This window comes from Camelus ferus, chromosome 12, assembly GCF_009834535.1.
Source record: "Camelus ferus isolate YT-003-E chromosome 12, BCGSAC_Cfer_1.0, whole genome shotgun sequence".
Taxonomy (NCBI): domain Eukaryota; kingdom Metazoa; phylum Chordata; class Mammalia; order Artiodactyla; family Camelidae; genus Camelus; species Camelus ferus.
The window spans coordinates 45,420,855-45,441,199 of NC_045707.1; the positions used below are offsets into that span (position 1 = coordinate 45,420,855).

Below are 20,345 nucleotides of genomic sequence, written 5' to 3' on the forward strand. Positions count from 1 at the left end.
AAAACTGATCAGCAAACAGAAAAACATTCAATTTTACATGTAATCTAATAAAAGAAATGCAAATAAAAGTGTCATTTTTTACATACTGAATTAGGAAATTTATATTTCTAAAGTATAATATACAGTGCTGGTATGGGTGAGGTGAAATAGGTACCATATTAGCAGTAGTAGTACAAATTGAAAAAAAACCCTTTTGGAAAAGAAATTTGGCAATGTGGCCTTAAACGTATTTAATGTTTCCTTTAAATGTATGTATTTGACCTAGTATTTCCATTTTCATGATTATAAAAAAATAATTCCAGACTAAGAGAATATTTAATTCACATAGATAGCTATAAAGTATTATTTATAATTACATTATTTATATTATACGTAAAATATATTATTTATAATAGCAAAGGTCTGAAATAGCCCAAGTGTCCAAATAAGTGTGGTATTAAGTTGAACAAGGTATGTCCACTGCCTAGAATAGTTAATGGCAATGTAAATTGATACTTTGGAAGAATTTCTAATAAATAATAATAAGTGAAAGAGTATGGAACAAAACTTGTATGGATAGAAATATGATGAGAAAGAAATATACTGAAATGAAAACTGGTTTCTTGGAATGATGGGTTTGCCCTTCTTGCTGATTTTCCATGTTTCCCAAAGACTCGTGATGGACATCGTGGTTTTGTTCATGGGTTTTGGAGAACAATGGCTTGGGTTATGTTCTGAGCTCAGCTGTCAAGTCTCAGTTCTCATCTGTAAAGTGAGGATGATGATTGAAGGTCTCTCCCTAGTGTGACTGTGAGGACAGAAGGTGATAGTGTATGTAGTGTGTTTAGCACAGGGTCTGCCCTACATTAAGTCCCCAGTAAACACTAGTTATTGTAATTGACTACAATAGTGGGGGGAAAATCCTATCAAGAGTAAGCACATCAGGACAGGCTCATCCAGATTTGCATACAGGAGTTTTAATTTCCATTTATTTATTCCTTTTGATTATATGCATATTCAAGATATTTGTTTACTGATTGCAGGATATTTTGAGTCCATAAAGGGGCAGTTAAATATCCTTTTGTCTCCAGAAAAAGGTACATACTAGGAAACCATAGTGTATTTGACTCTCTTTGTATATTGAAAAGTACTATTCCCACCCAGGACCAATGAGAAAAGAATTGAAAACTATTGGCTTTAGCTATTTATTACCTCAAGGCTGCAGGTTTTGATTTTTTTTTTAACAGAGTAAGAGATAATCTGTACCTCCTTCTTTTCACCTGCTGGGTGGGTAGGAAGCCAGAGAATCAGTAGTTTCACATACCAAATTTCCTATAGGGTCATTAGTAAACTGAGAAATCTCTTATTGTTTCAGGATTCTTTTTAATATAAATTCCAATATTGCTTCAAAAGTGTTAATATTGTTCTATATGCTTTCATTATCAAAAACAGAGTTCTGTCCATAATAGGAATATCATGTATTCTAACAATCAATCATTTCAAAAGAAGATTCCTTCTTCTCTGTTGGCAATAAGACTTGCATTCATTTAAACATTCCTAGAGGGAAGAAAGTGGGGAAATGATTCCTTTATGATGAAGGAATATCTATAGTTATGTTAGAGACTAACTGCATGCATGAAAAAGTACTTAGGCTTCACCAGAGCAATGATTATTTTTGTAATAATTTTGTATTAACTTTGGCTTTAAGGCTTCATTCCTCAAGTTTAATAGGCACTATTTCTGTGAGTAAATAGCATTTACAAGTAGAGAAAGTTTAAAGTAGAGCACTGGAGGTGATATGTTGAATTCTGCAGGAATATAAATGAAATTATTTTTATTGTAAACTTGAGTGACAATGGCCTTCCATTTCTTTTACCACCCAGTTACAGGTTTTGGAGATATGTTAATACCCTGAAGCTGTTACCTTGAGCTCTGAGGATAGTGTTCCAGTTCGACATTATTCAATGAGGTTCTCTGATGTTCCTGGTAACTGAATCTCTCTTCTACAATGAGGTCTATGATACTCAATTTAGGGTTAAAGCAAATTATGGCATAGATGTGCCCTCTAAATTGCATTTTAATCTTGTGAAATTTGAAATAAAAATATTCAGAAAAGTGTTTGTGTTTGAAATTACAGTGCAAATTTAAAATTAAAAAAAATCTAGTGAAATTAAGATCTATAAGGTAAAACCAAACTAGAAGCACACTTAGCTTAATTAGTAGCTTCAATATATTGTCCTATATTATTTATCTTGAAACCCCACTTATAGACAAAGTTTTTTTTAATCAAATTGCTGCTTTAGGAGATTATGGGCTTTTAAAGTTGGCTTTCTAATTTTTTGGACAATAGTTTCTTTAAGCTAAAGAGCTAGAAAAATTGAGTAGAACTGTTGTGCTCTCAATTGCTGACTTAAGAGTTCTGGACACAGAAGGCTCAATCCCAACTCAGCCACTAATCCTAATGAGCTGTATAACCTTGAGTAGACTGCAGCTTACGGAATAACAGCTTGTAAATAGACAATCTCAGCAGACCTCAGTTTTCCCACGTCAAAAAGAGGATGGCATAATAAACTTCCAAAGTCTTTTCCTATGCTTTATCATGATTATTATGAATTAGGTAGATACGATACTGATAGAAAATGTTTCTAAAACAGTGTGCTTCTCTTAAGAGACTTCAATTTATTGTTCATTGCTTATTGTTTCAATTGTTATCTTTATGTAAATGATTCTTAACTCTGTCTGGAGACTTGACTGATCTGCTATTATCTCTAAATTAACCTGTGCAAGGCCATTGCCTATCACCCCACCTCATAAACCAACTAAACTTCCTGATTCTCCTATACCTAAAAAAGATCATCATTTTTTTCAACTAACCAGATTCAGAGCCACCAAGTCATTCTAACTTCTTCCTGTCTTCTGTCAATCCCATGATCAATTACAAAGCCTTGTCAGTTCCTTGGCTTTTTGGTTTTTTTCTTCAATTTCTCTCTCTCTTTCCACTTTCCCTATTATCATCTTGGTTTATATCCAGGTCTTCTCATAAAGTACCTCTTAACCCTCCTTCCAGGTCTTCTCTTTTCTGATCTATTATATGCCATGTCTAGATAGTAAGGGCTGTAGTCACATAATTTTCCAACACAGATCAGCTGGACTTACAGAAGCATGAAGTAGTCCTAATATACTTTTTCCTTCTCACCTCCTACTGACCCCATGAATCCCTCTCCTAATAGACTCCACTCACTCTCCTGGGAGGCACTTTATATATTCACATCTGGCCATTAAAAAGCAAGGCCCATCCACACCGGCCACCACATTCACACAAACAAATCCAATTGTTAGGACTCAATTATGTCCACATCCTCCATGTAGCTCTTCGAACCTCCTGAGCCCACAGTGTTCCACCTGCTGCAGACCACCTAATTCATATGTCACTAATCAGATAGTGCTTTATCATATTCTGCCTTAAGTTGTTATATTTTTAAAATAAAAATGTGATCATAACAGTTACATGATATTGCTGAAAGTTTAGAAGTTAGAGAAACAGTAATTTCTAATATTCTGATATATTCATGCCTTTTTCATATGTATATTTCCCATAGTTAGGTATAAATACAATTTTGCTTCCAGTTTTTCCCCCACTCAATATATAAGAAAAAACTAAAATTGAGGATAATGAAGTGACCCATGGGATGATAGAGGGGCAACTAACCCTGTTGGAAGAGAAGAAAGTAAGAGAGAAAAGTGTCACAGCTATTATTGTTACTGTCCAAACTACACTTCCGAGAACCTGCCAGAATTAGCCAGAAGGAGGTGAGAAGAGGAGGCAAAGGGACAGAGTGTGTGGAAACAAAAGGCATGAAACCCTGTTGTCATCTCAGAGATGGCAGGTAGTTCACTCTGAGTGGAGCCAGAGACCCTGTGGCAGGAACTGGTACATCATAGAAGGTTTGGGTGCCAAGGCAAGCAGCATGAACTCCATCTGTCAACGATGGGGAGCCATGGAATATGTTAATAGGTGCTTGGGCCAGATACATTAGTGAAATTACTAATTTTTGATGATATATACAGTACATCTACCTGACATTCAATCTCCTCTTCTATTAGAAGCCTGATTTTTTAAGGGTGGCAATATGTCCAGCTAAAATTCTCACCTCCTCAGACTTCCTCATGGTCTGGAAAGGCCACATAACCCAGCTCAGGACAATCAGACATAGGCAGGTGGATGAAGCTGCTGGGAAAGCTTTTTAAGACTCAGCTGGCATATATCTTTTTTCCTTCTCTCTTTCCATGTCTCTTGCCTAGAACAGGGGATTCCTGCAACTATGAGGAAGTAAACCATGCAAGTCATGATGACTTCCTTGAGCAGCTGTGCTTGTAATGGACTGTCTACCTCCTGACTTCTTGTCATGTGAAGAAAATCCATCTCAATTTGGTTAAGCTATTGAGTTGCATCCATGAAACTGAATGCAATCCTATCCAATATAATATCATGTCAATTTCTTAAAGATTTGCAATGAACTTAGTATATTAAAGATTCTGAGAAGTCGTATTTAACTTTGTTTAACCTAATACCGATACATGTGACAACAGAACTCTTTTTTTTCCTCAGAAAACTTAGTATATCTCACTGAACGTGACTATTCAGCAGAAGTTTGGAAAATACTACTTATTTTGCATTGATCCAGTAGATCCTTTACCAAGATAAGGAATATAGGAGGAGTAACATGCTAGGGAAGAAAGACGGTGAGTTTAGCCTTAAATGTTTTGAACTTGAAATATCTAAGTGGAGCTATCCATTGACAGCCCTGAAGCTCACAAATGATGTCTGGGAGTAAGCAAGGTAGGTGGTGGTTAAATTCATGGCTCCCTGGGTTAAACTGTGATTGCTAAGGTAGAAAACATTCTAAGAGTGTATTTACCAATGAGGAAATTGGAAAATTAGTTTTGAATCCTTTCTTTAACTGTCTTGCTATGCTACCTCTCTTGAAAGAGGAAACAGAAAGAATACTGTGCTTAAAGTCAGACACACTGGGGTTCAAATACTCACTTGTCGGTTTATTTAGCTGTGTGACCTTGGTGATATTTAACTTCCCTGAGCTTCAGTTTTCTCATCAAGGGAAACCTAGCCTCAGAGAGTTGCTGTGAGAATTATAAAGTATTCAACCTTATGCCTGGTAAATTGTAGCTGCTCCATCAGGGCCAATCTCCCTCTCCCTCTAGCTAGAAAAAAGTTGTTGCTTCATACTTTCATCTCCTGTGTAATGCCTTTTATACAGCTGAAACAGCATTTAAGATTAAGCCAGGGCAACAGTCTAGTTTCTGCTTATGAAATATCCATGTATAACTTGATGACGGAATTCTAGGATAGGTCAAAAGAGATTGTACATACTTGATGGATTTGAATTTAACTATTTTATATATTTAACAAAACTTAGAGTGCTTCCTATGTGTCTTGCTCTTTCCTACCATTTCATAAATATTAACTTATTTAATACTCATAATAACCTAATTAATTAGATACTATTATTATTCACACATGGCAGATAAGGAAAATTTTCCACCGAGAGGTTCAGTACCTTGCCCACAGTCACACAGGTAGCAGTTGGCAGAGCCAGGCTTCAAACCTGGGGAGTCAGATCCCATAGTCCATGCTTCTAATTACTGCACTACTATATGAAAAATATAAATAAATTTATTTATAAATAAAAGGAATTATCTATATTGCTTACTGTTCCTTTATCCCCATGAGGCCTTTGGTAACTGTTTCTATATCTATTTCCCTGCATTTAAAAAAGTAGTTATTTGTCTCTGAGCATCTTTTCAGCAATGTCAGAAATAGCAATATGTATAGAAAGTTTTAACTAAGAGCATTTAGAAGAGAAAGTGTTGAAAATTTGTGTCAATACAGTGCTGTCCAGAGTAGCTATCTCTGTAATAACAACAGAACTGTTATTGTTTGTTTGAACTTCCTAGACTCCATATAATTAATTTGAAGATAAGAGAGCATGCGTGCATTTTTTTTTTAAAGGAAAGTACTGCTTACCTTTCTGGAAGAGCACATGTATTTTCAAAGGCGCATACTCCCTTCCTAGGAATGAGCAGCTGTAGCCAGGAAGCAGATGAAATAAGAAACACAGTGCCAGTGGCAGGAGGCTTAGATTAAAGCTTAAGGGAATTCCCAAGATGATGTTTTTAAAGGGCATTTGAAGGGCATAGACCAGGTAGCAAATAAAATACAGGATTATTTCAATGGAAACAATCTCCATTTCATTTTCTCCTAACAGTTTTCCAGTTCAAAAAGAGACAAGATTGCACTCATGGAAAAATTGATGGCTAAGCAATGACTTTTTAAAAATCTGGAAACTCATGTACTATCCCAGTGTATATTTACTGAATGATCTAAATTTGGCATTTACATCTTTCACATCACTTTCCCTCTCTAAAAATGTGCAAAACTATTACTGTTCCTTTCTACACATTGATGCTTCCAGGATAAATGAGATAATGTTTATAGTTCCATGGATGAAAGATACTAGGCATACTAAAAATACATTATTTCAAAGTCCCTCTTTTCCTTGGAAGTGTCTAGTAATACCAATGTACACAGTGTTCTTGAAGAATCAAATTTTCCACAGAAGTAGATACTTATCCCATCCAGGACTAACAGTTTTAAAAAATTAACCATTTTTCAAATTTAACAACTTGAATTTGTTGATTTTTTCTTTAATATTTATTCAATACTCGCTGCCTATGATGTATTTTAATGGAATTCTTTCCTTCTGATTAAACAACATATATTTTACCTTTTATTAATGACTCTTTAAGACATCAGTATGTAAAAAGGGAATTTTAGTTTGCTTCAAGCATAATATCAGCCAACATCATAAAGCTTCTAATACATTTTTAGGCTATAGAAATATAAGCCCTAGACTTAAGTTAAAGGAACTACTAGTTCTATTTTATTCTACACCAATCCAGACAAACCCGGAGTTGAGTTTTAGGTGCACAGTTTAAGAGTAACATTGACAGACTATAGTATATTTGAAAAGTGATGATTAAAATGATTAAAGGTTTGGAAATCGTGCTACATACATGGGTGATTAAATAAAAACCTGGAGAAGAGAACAGTTAGGAGGAGCAATAAAATCTGACTTTAAATCTTCAAATACCTATTGGAAAAGAAATTGGACCTAGTCTGTATTGTTGTGGATAACTAAACTATAAACCTAAGTAGAATTTTAAGACGAGAGAATTCACAGTTAAACAAAACACTACCTAAAATGAAAAGGGCTGCTTCTGAGGCTTTTGTTTACTAAGACTTCTAGAACAGAAACTAGATGACCACTGGACAGAGATTTTGTGGAAGGAGTTCTGATAGGGTGAGAAGTTGGCCTCAAGGACCCCTAAGGTTCCTTTTGATGCTGAATATCCCATGATCCATTAGAAATCTCACTTATTGTACTAAGTTATAATAGAGTGACACCTTTACAGCCTCTTGGTGCTTTGCCTCTGAACTAAAAGACCTCAGATAGTCATTTGGTTTTTGGTTCTTATGGCTACTTTTTATAGTTCTACCATCCTCCTTATTAGCAAGTTACCTCAACTCATTCCTTGTTTTAACAGGATCCCGCTTCACCCTACTCTGTTACTTCTAACATGCTATGTTCTAGGATAACAGAATAAACAAACTTATTAACACTGCATGAATAATTTAAGTGAAGACCTAAAGAGCTCTCTCATGAATAAGGTCTTTGGTGCAAGGACTTTATGCCATCTATTTTAGTTCTTAAAAGCCCTTTCAGCTTTCTTTGAAGTTCTCAGAAGTATTCTAGATTTAATTCATCAATTATGTGGCTTCTGGAAACTTGTTATCAAAATCCCATGGGTATGCTAAGTTTCCTACTCTTCATAAATTTTTTAAAAATTCTGAATTCAGTGGGAAGGTATAGCTCAGCGGTAGTGTGTGCTTAGCATGTTGTTTCCTACTCTTCATAAATTTTTTTTAAAATTCTGAATTCATTGCTGAAATTTTCAAAAATGTTTAATCATAGGCATTATATGCTTATCACTGAGCAAGATTTCCCTTAGGTAGGTAAACTTTTCCTGAAGAGCTTCTTCAAATGAAAATAGAATTTATAAGTAAATTAGACTATAGAACCAAATGAAATTGATTAGAATGCTGACCACTTTTCTCTCCTGAGCTGCTTCATATATAAAATATTAGTGTAAGTGTGCACATTCCTTTAGAATATGGGGAACCATTCTGATTTCACTGTTTCTTCTTAATCCTTGTTCTTAATATATAGCAATAGTTATAACATAACTCAGAAAGAAACATTTAATGAAAATTTACTATATATCTAGCAGGTGTTCTCAGTTAAGAATAAAAGAAAACAATAATAATGTTTTGTATAGACTAAGTATAAAAAACTGCTTGATCATTAAGGAACTTACTGTCTTGTTAAAGGAAACAGGAACCAGTTATAGAGCAATCAAGGAAGTATACTATCAAGGCAGGATTGGTACAGACACTAAATGTCTTTGAAATTTGTAATGAGAAATGGAGTAGTTCTGCCTCAATACAGTAGACTCAGAAGTTAATAATAAATACACATTTTATTTCTTTTTTAAAATTTGCTTCGGTCATTGGTTCTAAAGTGCTAGGTTAATATTGGTACTAAGAGCCCTTGGTTGTTATAATTTCTATTTATATGGTAAGAAGAGTAATTTGGAGAGATGTTTGATTGACTCCATAGGGAGCATATCTATAAGATATGAAGAAAGCCCTAACATTGCCAATATTTGAAAATTCAAAGGGTATAGTTTCCTAAGTGTTACATAAATTGCTTCCTTATACCTTTTATCACTTCCCAGAGGTGGCCAGAATAATTTTAGTGTCTCCCAAATGGATGATGCTGACCTCATCCCAGTCCCTCCTAGAAGATACAAACTTTTTATATATCCACAGCTGAGTCATAAATAATGCCTACATGTGCCCCAAAGCTCTGAATTGTTGTCATCAGTAACACAACTCAACAGTATCTGTAAAGTAGTTAATTTTCTGGAAAAAATATTTAAAGGCACAAGATGAACACTGCAATAAACATTTCTTTCTAGTTAACTTTCGCCAGTTTCTCTGGTTGTGTACGTAGGATTATATTTTCATAGACCTTTCAAAAGTCTCAGACTCAAATGCTATGTAATCGTCTTCCATAAGCAGCAGCCCTGAGCAATCCTGTCCACAATTAGCTGCCTGCCTTGCTACTGAATTGTTCCCCACAAGTTATTTCACAACTTAATTGTTTCCCAGCACAACACACTCCGTATGGAATGAGAGTGCTTGGAAGGACCAAAGAGGTTCTCTTTGTCGTGCCCTTGCCCCTAGACAAAGATGTTCTTAAACTGCACACTAGCTAATCCTGTGACCCTTTTCTTTTAGCACCTTGAGTTTTAATTAGAGAACACATTTGACATCAAAATGGATACACCCCGGATAATGTAAGCATTGATTGTTTAGCCAGGATGCCCTCCCCCACCCCGAAAAGTCCGCAGAGAACTGGCGAATGCCACCTAGCAGGTAGCGCGCTCTCCCTTGCCCGTGACCCCGGGCTGGCTAAGGGGTTCCACCCCTGGGTCTTCTTTTTCCTTCAAGTTTATGCTGCTTTTATTACTTGGTGGTGGTGGGGGGGTACCCCTGCATCTCGAGACGCCTGGTGAAGGGGTGGAGGGGTAAGAAGGAGGGCTTTCTTTTGCTGGGGGATGTGAGAAGTAGGCGTTAGCCTGTTTCGCGGTTTTTTAAGCCCCTTGGCAGGCCCTGACCTGATTGAGAGGGAGTCAACTGCTCTCTGGAATGTTCCGGGAGAAGGTGGGAGACTGCTTCCCAGAGGAGGCCTGTGGGTGCTGGAGGACTCCAGGGGGGTCACGCAGGGAGATGGAGGGCAAGAGCCGGGAGGGGCAAGAGGGAAGCCTTGGGCCGAGGTGACGGGCGCGATCGCGGGCTGAGGCGGGCTGGTCGCGCTGGCAGCGAGGCAGCGGGGGCCACGGATCCGGCGAGAGGATCCCTCCCTGGGCGGCGGCGGCGACCCGAACGCGCGGGCTACAGCGCCAGGGCTGTCAAGAGAGCGCTGGGGGCGGGCAGGAGGAAGGGGTGGAGGTGCGAGGGGAGGAGGGCTGGCACCGGAGCGCCGCCGTGTCGGTGCAATAAAAATGCATCCCATGGAACTGCCCATGGAGAAGGACGGGACCGAGACGCAGCAGCAGGAGGTGGTAAAAGCCGAGGAGGACGCCCAGGAGGCGGTGGCGGCGGCGGCGGCCGGGAAGTGAAAGGTCTCGCAAAGTTCAGCGGCTGCTGCGGGCGCCGAGCCCCGGGCTAGCGGCGGAGGAACCTGCAGGACCGCTCCGCTGGGTAGCGCGGCAGGGCCGGCTATGGTCCCGGGGTTCCCGCCGCCCCCGAGGTGCCCGGGCCCCTCCAGGCCGGTGCGCGAGGGTCACCCCACCGCCCGGCGCGGCCCCAGCCTGCGGCTCCCAGCCGCCGGCGCCCACTGTCCGAGCCTGGCGCCCCAGGAGGAGGAAGAAATAAAAAGCCTCGGTTCCTCTCGAGGACTGTTGGCGCTTCATCCTACAGCCGCGAGGGCTCGGCTCCCTCCAGTACCCGCCCGGCCCGGGTCCTCCCGGCTCTTCCCGGCCATGGGGAGCTGCGCGCGGCTGCTGCTGCTCTGGGGCTGCTCCGCGGTGGCCGCAGGTGGGTGGTGACGCTGCCGGGCCCCCACCTCCCTTCCCTCGCTCCTTCTGTTCCCCACCTCGGGACGCGGGGGTGCAGGGGAGTGCGGGCTGAGAACGCCGAGCTCAGCTCCCGAGGATGAAGTGAGTGGCCATGTTCCGCCTCCTTTCCCCGCGTCTCCGCAATTTAAAATACTGTTGATTATTTTTGCAACTGCGATACACATGCCCTTGGATAACCCGATATCCTGGGTGCGCCCTGCCGGAGACAGCCCGACCTTGGTTTCTTTCACGGTTTGGGTTTGTAAGAAACTGCCTTTCCACTTTGTGAGGGAACAAAGGACCAAGCTCGCCATCCCCCGGCACTTCATGGCCTGAGGAATGATGGGGAGGGGTGGCCCAGCGACCCTGGGCGCGCGTGGGCCGGGCCGCTCTCTTGTTGAGAGCGATCGCCATCGTCCCCAACCTCATGCTGGGTACTAGGGAGCCAGGTAGGGACACCTGGGGCGGGGGGAGTGTCTTCTCCCTGGGGCAGTGGCTGGAACTTAGTGAGACCCGGGGCTGGGACGATAGGTGGTGATCACCCTGGGTTGCACAGACTTGGCTTGCTGCCCCTGGGGAACTGGTACCCTGGCCGAGGCTCCGCGGGAGGTCGGAGGCGGGTCTGCTTCCTGTCTCAGTAACTGGACGACCGGCAGAGGCGTCGTCAGATGCGCTCTCCCTCCCACTCCCATCCCATCTTCCCCCGGCAGCCCTTGGTCACCCGTTCCTAGCTCGCTGTTTCTAAATTCGGGAGCCCCTTCAGCTCCTCTCCCTCCCTCTCCCTGGTCACCTGGTTTCCAGTTAGGCGAAAGTGGAGTTCAGCGTGTAAGGGGGAAAGAAAGTGAGGGGCTCTTTGGCCACTCGGTCTCTCCAACGAAACTAACTCGCTTGCTCCAGAAAGGAGAGTGGGCTGGAGGGACGGACTGGTGGAGAGAGCACTGGCGCGCTTCTCCCTTCCCTTCAGCTTCTTCCACTCTGCCTCCTGAGACGCTGGCATGAAGTAAAAACCAGTCTTTAGAATCTGCATCCCAAATCAGTCAGATTCTTAGAAGCATCCTTGCTTTACTTGAATGGTTGTCGCTTCTTTAGGGATTTCCAAGTATTGTGTCCACCAATTATTTATCTGGTTCCAATCTTTTCTTCTTACTTTAGGAGGCATCTAAAATTACTCAGTGGTTTTCCCAAGGAGCCATTAAAGGTCTAAGCTTTTACTTTAATTCTTGCTACTCATGCACCCCTGCGTGCACTTACTCATGCTCCCCCAGCAACAAAGTGAAGTTTAATAAACTTTTCCGTTTTCAAACCATGTTATGGCAAAAACATGCAAGCAATCAAAACGTAGTAAATAAATATCACAAGGCAAGTGTTTCAAGTCAAAAATACTTGTATGGGCAGTATATGATTTTCCCTGAAATGTTTTACAGATGAGTCATAGTACACTGTGTTTAGGTGATCCTGGCCACAAGCAGCTGTTGCCCCAGCTAATCAGAAAAGCTGCAGAGTCCAGGCATAAGGCACACTTGAATTTGACATTTTAAAAATATGCTTAAGGAAGCCCTTTCTTTTGGTTACAAGGCTATGGGAGGCTCGCAATAGTCACTGAGTATGTGAAACGTCTCTCTTTTAGTCTAAGCTGTCATTTGGCTTCTCCAGCAGTACAGTGATAACAGTTCAGAGGTGCTCCCTCTTAAGAAGCAGAAATGTTCCATTAGCTGGAATTTGGGGTTTGACTTCCTTTTCCTTTTCCCCTCTCTGTTTTAACTTTTAAAATAGATGATTTTGCTTAAGGTATTCATAATTAAAATGACAAGCCCAAAATAAAGGATTATATTATGTAGTCAGGATGTTAATAGGTGGATAATATTTATCATTTTAAGTAATTTTGATACATTAACATCTGTTGGACCTTTGGGTGGAAGTGCATGTTTCTTCAAGAAAGTGTTAGTTCACAGATAATGTTTAAAGGTGCTGTTAGTGGCTGCCAGACTGTAAACATTCTCCTGTTAAGCAAACAGGTAACTACTATATAACCTGTCGTAGGTAGAAGCACTCCAGAGGCAGAGAGCATGTTAAATAAGCTTGGTGTCATTTGGCAGTTTAGAGGGGTTTTTCTTTGTTATATTTACTTAATATTAAAAAAATAGATATTGCACATCTGAGCTCCAATGGTCTCTAGTTTTACTTTCCTAAATGAGATCCTATTGTATATTGGTTAAATATCTCATATTGCTTTTCTAGGAAATTTGTCTCTTCATGTTTCTGTCTTAACAATGTCGTAGAATTTTACATTTTTTCCTTAATGCATTCTCATGAACATGTTAGATAATGCTAAGGACTCAAATTATATTTGAAAGACTAACTTGAGTGATCTTAAACAACATTATTGGTTTGGGGTATTATTTAAGTCATGATTTCAAAAACAAATGAGTGTATTTCAAATATAGAGACTGTTTAGAAAGTAAAGTATTTGAAAAGGTTCAGGCCCATTATCTTTACCTCAGTGTTTCCACTTTCCTTCCTCTTGCCCTTTACCTGAAGTGATTTTCTTTTCTTTTCTGTGAATTTTATAGCTGAACATGAAACGTACATATGTGCACACACACTTGCATATACAAAGGGTATAAATGCAGAACAGTATTTATGCTCAAATTTGGTAGAATTTCCTCTTTTCTGGAAGTCTCAGGTTCTATGGGGATAACTTGACTGTTGAAGATGGGCTAGGTGGACAAAAGAGCTTTCCAAATGGGTTTGTCTTGAATTACATATGCTTTCCCTTTTCTAGGACTGAGTGGAGTGGCTGGAGTGAGTGCCCGCTGTGAAAAAGCCTGTAACCCTAGAATGGGAAATTTGGCTTTAGGGAGAAAACTCTGGGCAGACACCACCTGTGGTCAGAATGCCACTGAACTGTACTGCTTCTACAGTGAGAACACTGATCTGACTTGTCAGCAGCCCAAATGTGACAAATGCAATGCTGCCCAGCCTCACCTGGCTCATCTGCCAGCTGCCATGGCAGACTCATCCTTCAGGTTTCCTCGCACGTGGTGGCAGTCTGCTGAGGATGTGCACAGAGAAAAGATCCAATTAGACCTGGAAACTGAATTCTACTTCACTCATCTAATTATGGTCTTCAAGTCTCCCAGGCCGGCAGCCATGGTGCTAGACCGGTCCCAGGATTTTGGGAAGACATGGAAGCCTTACAAGTACTTTGCAACTAATTGCTCAGCTACATTTGGCCTGGAGGATGATGTTGTCAAGAAGGGAGCTATGTGCACTTCCAGATACTCCAGTCCTTTACCATGCACTGGAGGAGAGGTAAGGGCACACGTTTTAACTCTATGCTGTAAATAAGGTAGAAAAATGTTACCAGCCCACATTTTTTAAAAGCATGACAGTATACTTGTAGCAACATGAATGAAATTAGAATTTTTCATGAGCTTTATTTGTCATAAATTATTTTTCACTCTTAGACGTGGATGTGCAGTCATTTTCAAGTAGGTTGCCCACTGGCTGAGTTTAAGTTGGAATTCTAAGATTTTAAGTTTTTTCATTGTAAGAAAGAATAGATACTTAACATCATCATTTTACTTAGAGGTTTAAAAGGCAGCTGATTTCTACAGTCAGAAGGACTACTCACTGTGCTTCTGAAGGGGCAGGAGTTACTGAGACAGCCTGTTCCTGGAGCCCGTGCTGGTATCTTCCTGAAACTGTTAACATAAATAGGAAGTAAATAAAAACAAAGCCAAGGGAGAAAAAAATCTGTTTGTCAGAAGGATACTTTTGTATAACAGAGGAGTTTTATTGTTAAGATTACAAGGGTGCATAGCAAACAAATGAAGGTAGTTTCTTTTAAGACGCAGAAATTCTTTTTGGACTCACAGACACATTAGTTCCAGCTTAGGATCTTGGGTCTATCCTGGGCCCAACACCACCTCAATCTCATTCTGTAAAACAGCCTTCTTAGCTATTAGTCCAATTTTTGTATGGAATGTTTAATCTTTATTTCGTATTTCCCCTCCCCTAAGGGGGAAACATGTCTTTTTAACTTGTATGGACGTACCTAGAAAGCTCTCCTTACCAAGATATATGAAAACATGGAATTTAGAGAAAATTGGGTGAAAGCAGATTAAGAAAACAAAATACTTTCAACATGAGATCAAGAAATATCAATGCAGAAAAAAAAAGAGAAGAGAGAGTATAATATTTCTAATTCTGGTAGATGACAAGAACATACAGACTAGACAAGTGGTTCTCAGCTAGGGGTGATGCTGTCAACCACCACCCCCAGGGGACATTTGGTAATGTCTGGAGACATTTGGGGGGGGGCGGACATTATTGGCATCTAGTGGGTGAAGGCCACGGATGCCATTATACTTCCTACAGCGTGTAAGACAGCACCCCTCCCACTCCCAACAAAGAATTATTAGCTTAAAATGTGAATAGTACCAAAATTGAGAGAGCCTGGACCAGGTGTTAGGCATCCATACAATGCATGTATTACAATGTATTCTAGCAGTCATTTATATTACTATTCACAGACTTCCCAGAGGATTATATTTGGTAAACATTTTTTGAGCCCCTATTTAGTGTCAGGCTCTGTGCTACTAGTTCTGCCTTTGGTTTGAGGGAGAGGGGAACTTGCCAGGGACTTGATGAAAAAACTGGTTTGGGAACTTCTTCTCCCTACTATTATAGACACATATGGATGTTTGCCATATTATCCAGCTTCTTCTGCAGGCACTGGAACCAAATAGGACGTGGCACAAGCAGCACACAGACTACTTTTCATTCTTTTTCTTCTTCTTTGCATTCTTCCCTAAAGTTGGCTTAATATTGTAAATCCCTGTGCACCCTGTCATGATGGACATTTTTAAAGATACCAGGACAGGAAAGAGACAGATAAGTTAGATTCATTGTTTTCTTCTGGGGAGAATACTTTGTGTTGCAAACAAATGAATGGCTTGAACTCTCAAATTGCTTTGGAATTGATCCACGGGCTTGTATCAGTTCCCTACATCTCAGTGCTACTGGGCCATGTGTATCTATGAAGTAGCAACAATACAGTTTCAGTAACCAGATGGCAGACATGCTTGCTTAGCAAATATCACATTGAATGTATTACAATGGCCAGCAATCAGAGAAGACTGAAGTAACATATATTTAACTGATAGCAGAGCAAAATCTTGTCTTCTTTAAAGCCAAACTACTTATTGTCATCAATGCTTACATCAAATTTGAAGCAGAGACTAAAATTTACGTTAGCTCTTTCAATATAGTCACCTTTTATATCTAGTTAAAAAAAACTTACCATGGTTATTATTTCAGCTGACTTAAATTTCAACAGCAAGAAAAACATCAAGTGCCATCTGGTTCTCTCTAGAGCATTGTTTGCATGTGTGCATTAAACCATCATAGAATTTCTTCCATTCAGAGATAGGTTTCGGAACGAATCTTTCTCTCCTGAGTTAGCAGAAGAGAGTCTTCCTTGAAGATAAGGACCAGAGGAAACCTTCCTGGAAATGATTACTACCTACCTCTCGTATGTCGCTTGGGAATATAAATTAGTGCTGAGCTACAAATTAATTTTGCTGTACAACTCTATGTCCTTAATCACTATCTCTGGAAATTGAGTGATCAGAAAAATAAGCCAATTAATCTAGCATATAAGTAGTCTCAGGTTTCATTTATTCTTTACTTATGATATTATAGACCTGCATCTTTCTCCATTCTATATAAGACTTCTTAGGAGTTCTCTAGCCTCTAGGTATTACCCTATTACTCAGGCTACCATAAATATGTCTGACTTAATTTGTTTCCATTTTCATTTGAAAATATTTCTTTGGACTTTCAGAGCCTTAGAGAGTGCTACTAGCTTCATGGCCAAGTAGTCAGATATGTCCATCTAACATATAAATATTCTCATTATGTGTCTTGTATCTCCCAGTGGGAAGTATATAGGATGTGACATTCCCAGATTTATTTGCCCATGCAACCCTCTTTTTGCAGAACTCCAATTACTATTTTTCAAACTTTAGAAATCCATGAATTACAACTTGAGAAATACTGGGGTAAAGGTATTAGGTGTTCCCAAAATCCTGGTAAAGGCACAGACAGGGGGAGATGTTGTTCCAGGGGTACAAAGTTTCACTTATGCAAGAGAAATAAGTTCTGGAGATCTAATGTACAACACATATGACTACAGTTTACAATACTTTATTGTATACTTGAAATTTGCTAAAAGGGTGGATCTTATGTATTCTCACCATACATGCAAAAAAGTGGTTACTATCTGAGGTGATTGGTATGTTAATTAGCTTAACTGTGGTGATTATTTCACAATATATTTGTGTATCAAATCATCAAATTGCACATCTTAAATACATACAATTCTTAATTTTCAATATACCTCAATTTAAAAAAGGCAGGCCTGGTACTTGGCATGGAAGTGGGAAAGGGGGAGATAGGAAACAAATAACTAGGTAAAGTATACAGTATGCCAGAGTGTGGTAAGTACTAAGGAGAAAATAAAACAGGGTGGGGTGAAGAATGCTGGCAGGAAAGGGCTTGCTGTTTTTAAAACAGATGGAAGGATTTGTGTTTGATGAACAGACAGTGACAAGAACTCTGAGTTCCTGGCAAGTTTTCACGAATGAACAGAATCTATAATTAAGGATCCTATGTCTTTCAATTTGCATATATGGAAAAATGAAGTTGTATTAAAATGACAAACATTGGTTAAAAAAAAAACCCTTCTTGCTAGTGTTTCTTAGAATGAGGGCATTTGAAAAGGAACCTGAATGTCATCAATGGAAAAGCACATGACTGATGAGTAATCTGAAGCCTGAAGAGAGTTAAGTGACTTGTCTACAATTACTCAGCTGAAATCTGTGTTTCCTGACTTCTAGCCCAGTGCTATTTCCACTACACTAGTTCGAAATTCCTTTGTGCCAAGTCATTTAGTGTGAAAGATAAAAAACTATATACGTTCCTGTCCTTTGCAGTCCTTTCAGTCTACTTGGTAAGAGATTAAATGTGATAATTTGTGGACTGATTTATTAAATAATATGAGATAGTGCATGATTAATTCCCCAAGTATGTTGTGCAAATAATATGCCTTTCAAGATCTGAGTATTTGTTTGTCTCTTTAGGCCATTGAAAGAATTACATTTCAATACCTTGTGATGTTAATGTAGCACAAATGTGCAGAAAATGATAATTAACTAATCAGGTTTTTACAGGTATTTACATGTATAATATGCTAGGCAATATTTAGGATTTTTAAATCAAAAAGATAAAACAAAGTAATACATAAGTAGGAATGCTTCCTAAACACTACTCTTCAGTTAGCTACCTTTATTCTCCAGTCTTTGAAATCTGCTCATGCCCATTTTTCAGTAGCAATGGTCATGAGTCGTGGTAGCAGCTACTATCTACTGCATTCTGTGGAGTGCTCTGCATCCCTTGTTTTCACAAGAACCCTGTTAGTTGGGTACCAATATTGACCCCATTTTACAGACAAAGTAACTGAGACTTAGTGAGTCAGAGTGACTTGGTCAGAATAAATAAGTAAAGAGCTAACCTATGCCAGAGCTGGGATGATTAGCTTGCCTTAAAATGATTTATATGATTAGGTTTTATTATAACTCCAAAATTTAAAAAAACATAAATTGCTCTGGTTATTACTAACCTGTAAAACCTATAGCTTAACTGATAAATTATAACATGGTTGTGTGAACTTTGCATAATAAGCTTAATTTTTTTATCTTAGAAATGTTATAAATAACAAGCAAAGACTCTTTGCACTTAATGTTACCCAAGATCATTTAAAATAAACTATATGGGAATGAGTATCACCATTCTTCAGTACCATTTAGCATACTTTTTATTTGATGGGTTTGTTTGCTGAGAGGAGGGGAAATAAATTTTATCTAGTTGGTAACTGCTTTAAGTAATTTTTCTAAGTTTGTCATTTAACGTATTAATGTTCTGCTTTGAAGCATATGCTCAGCTATAATTTTGTTGAACTTACTTGAAAATAAGATGTTGTATATATTTGTTTAGAGTGCTTCAATTATCCACACCCTTGAGGCTACTCCCTTCTGGCCGAGGTGGGGCTAAAGACTTAGCACACACAGGCAGACAGACACACACACACACAAAGCCTTTAGTTTAAGGAAAATCCACAGAGTGGTTTTTATCAAATGAAATTATTCAAAGAAGCTACATAAAAATTACAACAAATCCAGAGATTAAATCAATAAACTTTGATTTATTGATTTCAAAGGGTCGATTTTTTTCCTCCCAAAATACCTTCTTTCTAGCTATTAAAAAAAATCTGTTTAGCATCTGCTTGCTTTGCTTGTTCAATTTGATGGTTTAACTTTGCCAATATTTATTTGGTAAAAATATTCTGGAAACTTTGAGAGATCATATTGCAAAATGCCGAGTTAGTAACCGCTGTTTCATGTTGAAAAATTAAGGCTGGACAATGAGGAGCAGGCATTTGAAGGTCAGTTATATGTAGGCATACAAGGCAGCTTCCTACCAAGGAATGGAGAACACATACCAGGATGGCGGTATTAGGGGCTGGGAGCTCTAGAAGATGAGAAAAATGAATCATACTGGAGAGTATGGAAGTTATTGCTGCTGATCAGTAATCAGAAATGTCTGAAAACTCAGTGATATAATCTCTCCCTCCTCTTTACTGCCATGAACTCTGCGTCACTCACATGTAACTATAATATCATGTTCCCTATCTCTTCTACTCCTATAGTGTTCACTTCTTGAGCAACTTTGTCTCTTCTCTCATTGTATTCATTCTGTGGCTCCCAGACCCCCAACCTCTGCATCTAGTACAGATCCTCACAAGGCGTAAATTTCCAAAATACATTGTTGAATTGAATTATAGGAAAATAACTATAAAATGATAATACCGTTTATTAATTGTGTTGGATGTTACACATCTCCTAAGTATCCCTTTAAACTAGTCATGATTTGTTCATTATTCTTACAAATATTTATATAGTGTCTTCTATGTGCCAACTATTTTAGGAGCAAAAAGTCAAAAATTCCTGCCCTTTGAGCTTACATTCTAAATGTAAGGTGCTAAATACAGTAAGTAAGCAATATATATGGAATGTTAGATAGTAATAAGTATAAATAAACAAACAAAGCAGGGAAGGGGGCTAGGAATTGGGGAGGAGGTTTTAAATGTTTAGACAGCACTCCCAAGGAAAGCCTCACTGGGATCTTTGAATAAAAGACCTGAAGGGAAGCAGAATTGAGCCAAGGGCATATCTAGGGAAAGAGTAAAGGCTCTGAGGAAGTCTGCCTCATGCCATTAGGACAGTGAGGGGACTGGTGATGAAGCAGAGGGGTTGAGGTGCAGTATAACAGGTGAGGTCAGAGGTCAGAGAGATAATGGGGAGCTAGGGGAGATTATGTGGAGCCTCATAAGTGGGTGACCAGGATGGCCCAAATTTACACCTAGATCACTTACTTAGAGGCTGTTAATTATTCTTAGCATCCCCTTTCACTCTCAGAATGGTCCCAATTTGGACCATAAGTTATAAAGTCACTGGTTTTTACTCTGAATGACATTGGAAGCC

The 20,345-nt window shown here is 39.3% G+C and overlaps 1 protein-coding gene and 1 long non-coding RNA gene across 3 annotated transcripts in view; one reads left to right on the top strand and one right to left on the bottom strand.

Annotated features, from left to right (window-relative positions):
• Positions 1-10,196: 10,196 nt before the first annotated feature.
• The window catches only part of NTN4 (netrin 4), a 104,207-nt gene continuing 94,058 nt past the window's right edge, over positions 10,197-20,345 (top strand). Inside the window, exons 1-2 of one of the 2 annotated variants that reach the window (XM_032493596.1) lie at positions 10,197-10,720; positions 13,523-14,052. In XM_032493596.1, the coding sequence (XP_032349487.1) occupies positions 10,405-10,720; positions 13,523-14,052 (846 nt within the window). In that variant the 5' untranslated portion in view covers positions 10,197-10,404. The remainder of the gene's footprint in view (positions 10,721-13,522; positions 14,053-20,345) is intronic. The other variant, XM_032493597.1, reaches the window with a different exon arrangement.
• Positions 14,204-20,345, bottom strand: part of LOC106729986 — a 164,418-nt gene continuing 158,276 nt past the window's right edge. The window contains exon 4 of the long non-coding RNA XR_004324726.1: positions 14,204-14,444. This is a non-coding gene — a long non-coding RNA (uncharacterized LOC106729986). The remainder of the gene's footprint in view (positions 14,445-20,345) is intronic.